Source organism: Meleagris gallopavo, chromosome 6 (genome assembly GCF_905368555.1).
Source record: "Meleagris gallopavo chromosome 6, MGAL_WU_HG_1.1, whole genome shotgun sequence".
Lineage (NCBI taxonomy): Eukaryota > Metazoa > Chordata > Aves > Galliformes > Phasianidae > Meleagris > Meleagris gallopavo.
In genome coordinates, this window is record NC_139409.1 from 41,712,173 (window position 1) to 41,722,134 (window position 9,962).

Genomic DNA, 9,962 nt, shown 5'->3' on the forward strand with positions numbered 1-9,962 from the left:
CCTTTCCGGCGTTGCCTCGACAACGGGAGGCTGCCTGGTCCATCACCGAAAGAGGTCCTCCGTTCCGCGGCTCTCGGTGCCGGCCGGATTTTCCCGGAGGAAAGCGGCTCGCAGGGCACGGTTTCGGTGCCGCGCGGGACTGGCGAGGCTGATTCGTGCTCTCAGCCCCGTGGAGCGCATTTGCCGCCGCGCGGCGGACGCTCAGCCCGCCACAGGAACGCTCGCTGAGGCGGCGGGAGCGGCGGACGGGTCCGCGGCGTTCCCGGAAGCCACTGCAGAGAGCAGACGTGTCGCTGCCATGGCGGAGGGAGGGCGGGTGGAGCTGCTGGAGCGCAGAGTGCGGGAGCTGGAGCGGGAGCTGGAGGTGGTGCGGGGCGGGCGGGCGGCGGCGAGGAGCCGCATCGAGACCATGAGCCCTGAGGTGACGGACTCCAATCCCTACAGGTGGGGACAAAGTGCAGAGGAAGAAAGGAATGAGGTTGATGAGAATGTCTGAAAAGCAAAGTTTCCAAGAGAAATATAAAAGGCGTTTTGTTTATAACGATGCTGTTTTTCTTTGCAGTCGCTTGATGGCGTTAAAAAGAATGGGAATTGTCAAAGATTATGAGGTAAGAGTGTGTCTGCATGAAGACAGCTGTGTGTTTCCACCTCTGCCCTGGCCCCGCAGGGGTGGCGATGCACTGATCTGTGCATTATTTCTGTCTGCAGAAAATCCGTACTTTCACAGTTGCGATAGTAGGCGTGGGGGGAGTTGGCAGTGTGACTGCTGAGATGTTGACAAGGTGTGGCATTGGTAAGGTAATACGAGTTTTCTTGTACTTCTTCATAGACTAGTCCTTGTCATTAAGAGGATTTGTTAAGATTTGGTATTCCTCCCTTGACTTTGCCCAAGTAAAAGTACTGTGAAGAAAGCATTCTTAATGGCGTTTAAATAAAATAAATGAAGGATCTAAAGTCTGCATTTTTCTTAACACTATTAATATTTACTTAGGTCAGGCTTAGCCCTGTATTACATGAACTCTTTGTTTCTCTGCACTCTTACATGAGTCCATCTATCTAATCATTGCACCAGGTTATTGCAAGAGGAAAACAAAACAAAGGAAAAGAAGGGGGGAGCTCACATAAAACATTAAGGCCTATGTTATGAGAACAAATGAATGCTCAAGAAATTGAACTGCAGCAGATGTTGAGTGTATTTTTACCACAAAAATTATTTTGTCATGTGACACAGCTAAACATGTAGCAGCAGTTAAAAATAACTGATGTGAGTATAGATAGCAAGAAGCTATAGAGTTAACATAACAGCCTGTTCTTTAAAAGGAGGAATTTGGGGAATGGCTTGGGTGTTCATAATTGCAGGCAAAACCTCTCCATTTACTCTTGGAAGTTAAGAATCTTCTTAGTACAGAGATGATGCAATTTTTTCATTTCAAAGTATTTTTCTCCTTTCTCTGCAGGAGCAATTCTGATAGACCAGCATCCTGTACCTAGAAAGGATGTTTCTTGTGTTCAGTAACTTATTGATTCAAAATTCATATCATTTGAGTATTCTGAAGGCACTTGAAGTTAATTGTTCATGAAGAACTACATGCCAAGACACAAGTGAAGGAATTGACACAGTCTAGTTAATGCCAGAATGGCAAGTAGGAAAGTGAGAACAGAGTTGATAGGGCCCATGTAAATAATCTCTCTAATCTTTCAAATGTATGTAGTTCAGACCACACAAACAGATTGCTTATTTATGTATTTATTTAAACAGCAGCTGTTTAAAATGGCCTGTTCTAGAGCTCTATGTACTCCTCTGTTTGGAGGATCACATAATACAATCTCTATTGTAGCTTCTTCTGTTTGATTATGACAAAGTGGAACTGGCAAACATGAACAGACTCTTCTTCCAACCTCATCAAGCTGGATTAAGTAAAGTGCAAGCAGCAGAGCATACCTTGAGGTATGACTTAGAGAAGTGGATGTCTAATAGTATCTATCCAGGATGCCAATACAGCAAACCAATGTTTCACGCTTAATTGCTTACAAAGTAGCATGGTCTAGTGTGGAAATTTGAGAATAAAACAGCTGGGGGAATGGCTGATATTTTAGGGACACTTTTATCCTTCCCAGAAGCTTAAAGTAAATCTTTCTACATATAGCTAATTTCGCTTAGAAGTTTAATATAAATTATTATATTTCAATATCTAGGTGGTTTGTTTTCTTTTGTTGGAGGGTGGAGGGGAGGGTCTCTTCATCTAATTTGTATTTTTTTGTAATTATGCTGCCTTTTAGCCTTCAAAATGGAAGCTGAAGACTATAGCAGTACTTGTGAAGTTAGGGTTTGAAATACAATTTACTATCTTTATTAACATTGCCTCATTTTATTTCCTCCTTAAGAAATATTAATCCTGATGTGCAATTTGAAGTACACAACTACAACATCACTACACTGGACAATTTTGAACATTTCATGGATAGAATAAGGTAAAATATATATTGTAATAGATACAGTTTTTTTCTGATATACTTTGAGTGTGTATAATATAAAAATTATATTAATATAAAATGGCCTTATATTTAAGTTCCAGCTTCGATGTGCTGCTATTCCTATTGCAGTTAAGCTGCTAGTTGTACCTTGTCTTGTGTTTGCACAAGTTTGGTTACAAGTATACTTCCCCTGTGCCTCTGTACTTTAAAGAAATACATTGACTGCTATGCTGGTGTTACGTTCTGCCAGCAGTTTCATGCACGCTTCTGATACTCGTTTCAGTAATGGTGCACTAGAGGAAGGGAAGCCTGTTGATCTTGTTCTAAGCTGTGTGGACAACTTTGAAGCTCGCATGGCAATTAACACGGTAAGACCACAGGCATGAGTTCATGGAGGTCAGTTTTCTTTTGTAAGTACTGATAGGAATTGTGGGGACTACAGAAAAGAAAGGGACTTCATGAATCTTCCAAGAAAGTTCCTCCTTAATTTAAGGAAACAGAATCTGATATTTTACCCAGCTCTTGTAAGACATACTTTGTGTAAATATAAGCAAAGTCTTTTAAGTTACTAGCAGCTTATGGTTAGGAGAAGAATTGTTGTTGTAAGTGCTTTCTGTATTTCCAAATTATCTTGTTTAAGGAAAGGACTGTTAAGTCTTTGTAGGTTAAATCTTAACAAACTTTCTAAGACTGTGTATGGAATTGTATACAGCTTTCTCTATACTAAAAATGTCTTAAAGCTGTATACCTAATCATCCTGTTTTGCTTTATAGTTAGCAATCAATGCAGGGTGAATGCCGAATGCATGGTTTCTGTTATCCTACAGCTAGCTTACTCTGCAGATTGTATGCACTGAGTGTACACAGATACTCTGGATCTGTGCCTCAAAGCATAGGAAAAAAAAACACTTTAGAAGTAGTTTTTGCAATTAGATCCTGTAGTGTGGGTCTGTAGTAACTGCATCACTAACGTGTGTAGTTGTTCAAAGCATTGAGGTCCTCAGGAACTCACGAAGGCAAAGCTTCATGAGAAGAAATTTAGTTTATCCTTTGATCTGTCCTTTAACTCTCATAAACAATTTCTGTTTTACTTTTTCATGTTCTTTCTGATCATAGCCTTTCTGTATTAAAGCACTAGTGTCAGTATATTTAATTCTTCTCAATTTACAACTTCTATTTTTTTTTTTTTTTTTTTTTTTCCATTAAATTTCTGCAGTACTGATGTGTCTCTGTGTTTCTAAGGCCTGCAATGAGCTTGGACAAATCTGGATGGAGTCTGGAGTGAGTGAAAATGCAGTGTCAGGACACATCCAGCTGATCATTCCTGGTGAATCTGCTTGTTTTGCGGTATGTGGTGCCCTGAGGAATTGCTGTCTTTTGAAATGGGACCGGGAGTATGAAGAGCATCTGTCTAGTGAAAGTAATCCTAGCACAGATAATGGAGTAGCTTAAAATTACGTGTGAGACGTGGTTGTTGGTTTGTTTTTGTTGGCTTTTGTTTTTTTTTTTTCCGTAATGCGTTTTGCTTAAAGTGTATTTCTTTATTTCCCCTCAGTGTGCTCCTCCACTTGTGGTTGCTGCAAATATTGATGAGAAAACATTAAAACGAGAAGGAGTTTGTGCAGCTAGTCTTCCAACAACCATGGGTGTTGTGGCTGGAATTCTCGTACAAAATGTTCTAAAGTAAGTGTTTGAGTTGCTGCTGGGCAACGTACAGCAGCACTGGAAGAGAGCAGTTCCTTCAAGCTTCTTGGATAACGATGAATTTGGTTCTTTTTCTATATTTATGACTTATTTACTGAAGGTGCTGGCATCATCAGACAGGGCTGGTATACACACTGCTTGAATTGCTGGTGTCTTTATTTTGCAGCTGCTCTCTCTAATGTAACATCTCGGGGCAAGGAAAAGTCTTTTTTCCCCAAGGATTTCTGTTACTCCATGCACATGTTTTTGAAACTTGACATTATTGAAATTTTAGACTTTAATCACATTTATACTTTGAGAATAAGACTTTATTTAGACAATTTTTAGCCTTATCTTGCTTTTATCAGTTGTCCAGAAAATTTTACGAAGAATAAAAATGTTTGCAATCATTCCTGCAAACAGTGAAGCTCCATTTTTCAGCTGCACAGTGAGAGGTACTGTACAAAATTGTATACCAACAGGTGTTATTCTTTAATGAAGATGCAAATATTGCTTCTTAATTTAAATCTCTGTTCTCATCACAAGCATGGCCTTATGTAAAGATGATTGAACTGCTTCTGGTTCCTGTTGAAAATTCTCCCTTTGAAATACATGGCACCTGTGTGTATTAAGCAGTGGATTAGGGCACAGGGGAAAACTGCCTACCTATTATTCTAAACACATTTTTTTCTGAGACAGTAGCTCATGCACAACAAAAGTACCAGCCTTTATGTTGATGCATCTCTGTTGTTGTCAGGTGACTACATTTTAAGATTTTAAGTATTTTTATAGGTATTTTAAGACAACTGCGGCTTTCCTGGTCAGTGGTATGAAAGAGTATTCTAAAAGTTCTTTGTCAGATTTGTACTTGTGTATAAAGACCTGCTTTCTCTGTTTGTGTTTCCAGGTATCTTTTAAATTTTGGTACTGTGAGCTACTATCTTGGCTACAATGCGATGCAGGATTTCTTTCCAACTATGGCTATGAAGCCAAATCCACAGTGTAGTGATCAAAATTGCAGGAAACAGCAAGAAAATTATAAGGTAAAATTGGGGTTGTTCAGCCTGGAGAAGGGAAGGCTCTGGGGAGAACTTACAGATGCTTTGCTGTATCTGCGGGGGGCCTAAAGGAAAAAAGCTGAGGAGGGACTCTCGGAGTATGGCAATAGGACAAGGATTAATGCTTTAAACTGAAAGAGGTAGCTTTAGATGATATATAAGGGAGAAATTCTTTACTCTGAGAATAGTGAGGCACTGACACAGGCTGCCCAAAGAAACTAAGAATGCTGAAAGTATCCAGAGTCAGGCTGGAAGGGGCTTTGGACAACCTGGTCTGATGGCAGGTGTCCCTGCCCACAGCAGGAGGTTGGAATCGGGTGGTCTTTAAGGTTCCTTCTAGCCCAAACCATTCTATGATTCTATGAACGTGCTCAGCCTTTCTGGCTGTCATATTGAGTGTCAGTGGACGTTTTAAAATTTGCAGGTATTCTGCTTTTTTATGCCTAACAAAGTTCAAAACAGTGAACTGTGTACCTTAAAATAAGCACAAATACTAGATTTGATCTTCCTCACTGTTGAAAACTGAATTGCTATGTATACTGTGTCTTTAAATTTTTTCCTTCAGGTAAAAGAAGCTGCACAACCAAAACAAGAAGAAATTGATCAGGAAGAAGAAATAGTGCATGAAGACAATGACTGGGGTAAGTAATCAGCTGGTGACTAAGTGAAGCATGATACTGGGAACAGCATTTAAATTGTTTGTTGTGGGTGAGGGAGCATGGACTTCTCATGCATCCTATTGTTTGTAACTTACATTGTGTAATTGCTGCTGGTTTTTCACAGGTTTTGACAGTAATACTAAAACAATTTGATACAGTTTTATCATAATGAGCCGTTTTAGGTTCAAAAGCTTAGCAATGTTTAAGTAAAATGCTTGGTTATTCTTATCTGAAAATTACATATTTCATTGGCAGCACTTCATATATCATAAAGGGAAATCATTTAGTATTGTTAATGAAGTAGTTGAAGGTCTTTCTGCTTTAATTTTTTTTTTCTATTTCAGAAAATTAGCTGCAATTTTGTTCTTGCTATAATGTAGTGATTAAAGAACTCTTTTAATTTTTAATGGAATTCTCTATTCCTTTTAATGCAAAGGCATCGAATTAGTATCAGAAACTACAGAAGATGAGCTGAAAGCTGCTTCTGGTCCAGTACCTGATCTTCCTGTTGGAATTACTGTAGCATATACTATACCAAACAAGGTAATATATTTATTATTTACAATGACACTATAATCTTACAGATTATATGTATAAAATTAGTTACTTTGGTTACCCTTCAAAGCTTAAAATAAAGTATCATCTTAAACAAGTCCAGTAGAACTGAAGCTCAGTACATTCAGCTGGTGTCTTCTAAGTTCTGTGTTTTCATGAAATATATTCCCTTAAATATGGGTGTTAGTGTGAATGTAGTTTTGAAATGATAGGAGTGAATGTATTTCTTGGGGTGGGAAGGCAAAGAAATGTGAATTTCTCAACTACTCTTTTTGTGAGTGATATTTTTACCATCTTGGTCTTTGTCAAAGTGCAGTTGGTATACTTGGGGAACACAGAATGTGTATGTTTTGCAAGCAGAGCTTTCAAACTTCAGTCAGACCAGAGTTTGCAATTTCTGAACCAGTGTGATGAGTTGAGCCTCATCTTGTAATGGAGTGCTTGGTTCTGGGAAAGTGTGACGTAACTGCAGTAAAGCTTGTTTGTGTAGATCATTTAATGTGCTTCTTCTGTTGCTGACCTTTTCTTCCTTTTACTACTAGGAAGAGAATCTGACAGTTGAAGAAACAGTGGCTGAGTCTGAAGAAAGCCTGGAAGATCTCATGGCCAAAATGCGGAACTTGTAGCAAAACAAATACTAAGGACAAGTATAGAAGTTTGGATTGACATCAGATTTCGAGTAGACTTTTCTTCCCTCCACTGAAGCTTATCTTTACATATCTAATGAAATTGAACTGTTACATAGGTGGGAAGTGGACAGACTTATCCTTGTTTATATTTCGTTGTCTTTTCATGGTTTTAACATACAGAGTTGCACTACTGTAAGTTTTAATTTTTCAGCATTGCTGGGGTCCAGATAATCAATGGAAAATTAGAAAAGATGGATGAACTAATTAAAAAAAGTATGCATAGCACATGATATGCAATATCAGGTTATGAAAATATAGCATGGGACAAATGAAAGTTGAAATCTGTTGGCTGGAGCAGATAGAATAGGTCAAGGGCAGCTGACAATGCCTCACTCATTACTGCTTCTGATATTCCTTGCATTTGAACTAGGTTGTTCACTGGACTCTGTTTAAAGTCTTGGCATGGATTATGTTATATTTTCAGTGAGTAAACGTAACATTTCAGCCTTTTTATCAGCCTTAAATATTCCTGGTTTGGGTACAGATAGATATTTAACTTCTATGTGTTTTTTTTCATTTTTACTACTGCTTATTCATAATTAGTTGCCTGTATGTGACAATGCTTTGAGTATGAAGAGACACAGGAGCTTTTATTAGCAGGTAATTAGGCTAGCAGGCTGCCTATTGACATGTTATCACTTCAGCAGGTGGGTGCTTTCCATGGCAAAATCCGTAAGATCAAAGGCAACACTGGGATGCACAGGAGATTTTCTCCCTCTGAAAATCAAACTGTTTTAACTGGTTTATAAACTATCCCCATCATATGGGCTTCTTAATGTACTTACTGTTTGTATAGGAAGGCTTCTAAAATGAGATGCTCTAAAAGTTTTGTGTTGCAAATATCTAAGTTGAGTGGCTGACTATTGTATTTGTCCTGTATATAATGTTAAGGCAGAGGTATTTACTTTTAAATTATCATGTGTTGAACTGACCTGTAAACATACACGTTACGTAGTGCCAGTACCTGCAAACCTGGAAGTACCAATTTCAGGTATTTCAACTATGGGTGTCTGATCCAGAACTTTACTACTACTTAGATTTGGCTTAGAAGAATGTAAATTGTAGCATCTCCAGTAATGCAAATATTTCTAACTTCAGTTATCCAAAAATATTTCTGCAGCTGCAGCTAAGATAGAATCTGCCAGTATGCATTAGCAGCTGTATCCAAGCAGCAGGTAAAAAGAGAGTAATATTTTGGAGGTGCTTCTGTCTCTTAGGGTAGCTTGTGTAAGAAGTTGTTTCTGATTTCAAAGGAATGATTGCGAGCTTCAAAATGTGTTCTCTCCACAGTTAATATGAGACTACATTATTTATACAAAAATCACATTGGAAGTTTTGTGTGTTTTTTTTTTTTTTTTTTCTGAGGAAGGGGTGTGTAAAATGGGAGATGATTTTAGATTGAGTTCAGTTTTGGAGAAGACATTTAAGAAATAAATTGTAAAGAGGAAAGGGAAATACCAGAGATCATTAAAAAAGAAAAAAAAAAAAGGTTCATACGTGAATCAGTGTCACTAAGTCTGTGTTGGCATGGTCTATGGTGTTAATTTGTGTTGCATTCCTTTGTGAGATACTTTACCTTTCTGTTGGGAACAGTAAAAGTGAGGCACGCACAACTCAGGAGATTGAGGAAAACGGTTCTCTTATTTCTACAAGTTTAGTTAAACTGGACTCTTAACTATTTGGCTGACAGGACTGCTGTCACATGATTGACAGCTTTATGGGAGGTAACTTTACCACCGTACTGCATATGTAGTTCTTTGAGCAAATTCATACCTTTCTGTTTGTGTGCTTTCAAAGTGTGCACACGCTTCTGTGTTACTTTCAGATGTTCAATGGCATATACTGGAAGAATTTGAAAATATTTGGAGAAGATTGTTTCAATAGTTAAAATTATTTAAAAATAAACAGCATCGGACAAAAACAAAAAGCAGCTTTAAGAATCTTTTTTTCAGTTAAAAAGACATTTACAAGTATAATATATTCCAACCATTAAACCTAATAGAAAAATCTATTACTTCTTTTGCTATGAAATAAACATATTGCAGTGTTTTAGTTTGGCTTTGTTTATTGGCAGTCTTATAAACTAAGATCTGTTTTTACTGTGTGTCATGAAAGTTACTGAAATGTTGATATTCTGTCCATACGATTAAATCTCCATTGAAACTGAAGACTTTTTTTTTCCTGAGGTGGAACTCTATAAAACTAATAAATAAATTTCAAAATTTGGTTTATTCTGGATCTACAGCTTGCTTGGGTTTGTTTATTTTTTCAATGCATAACTGTCTCAAGAAGATTTTGACCATATCTACAAAGCTTATGGCCAACACAGTGCCTACAAGACTCTCCACTATTAATCACAGTCCCATTACGCTTTCTGTTAACATTTTTCTTTGGGTTGACAGATAGAGCTTAATATTTCTTCACTACCTTTGCCAACTGGACCGTGGATGGTCAAGCTCTGCTACTTCCAGGGCCTGACTTTTTTTCTTCCAAAAGAAGCTGTGCAACTGATGAAGAAACAGGGAGGGAAGTCAAAAGAAGAACAGTAATAATTCAGAACTAGAAATCATTAAATGAGGAAAGTCTGATAAGACAATGGAGGTCTACAAAGCAGTTTCCTACTTAAACTAGAAGTGCTAAGGAAACTGAGAGCAAGATATTTCACTGTGCATGTTAAAATCAGAACAGAGTTAATAGGCTAGCTCAGACATCCGTTAGAAGAGTAGGCAACAGAAACAAATAGAAGTTGAGAAGGAAAGAAAGAAGATTTCTTTTTCCTTCTTATTCGGTAGCAATCCTGCAAACACGAGTCTCTAAGGTGGTTGGAATATAGTGGAAAAATTT

General features: G+C 38.0%; 1 protein-coding gene across 1 annotated transcript; it reads left to right on the forward strand.

Moving 5' to 3' along the window:
• Nucleotides 1–19: 19 nt before the first annotated feature.
• UBA5 (ubiquitin like modifier activating enzyme 5) lies at nt 20–9,356 on the forward strand. The gene is made up of 12 exons (XM_003207234.5): nt 20–444; nt 563–608; nt 709–798; nt 1,839–1,948; nt 2,386–2,472; nt 2,759–2,843; nt 3,717–3,821; nt 4,030–4,157; nt 5,065–5,200; nt 5,781–5,856; nt 6,311–6,417; nt 6,972–9,356. The coding sequence occupies exons 1-12, from the start codon at nt 299–301 to the stop codon at nt 7,053–7,055; spliced, it is 1,200 nt and encodes a 399-aa protein (XP_003207282.4). The 5' UTR covers nt 20–298; the 3' UTR covers nt 7,056–9,356.
• The last annotated feature ends 606 nt before the right edge of the window (nt 9,357–9,962 follow it).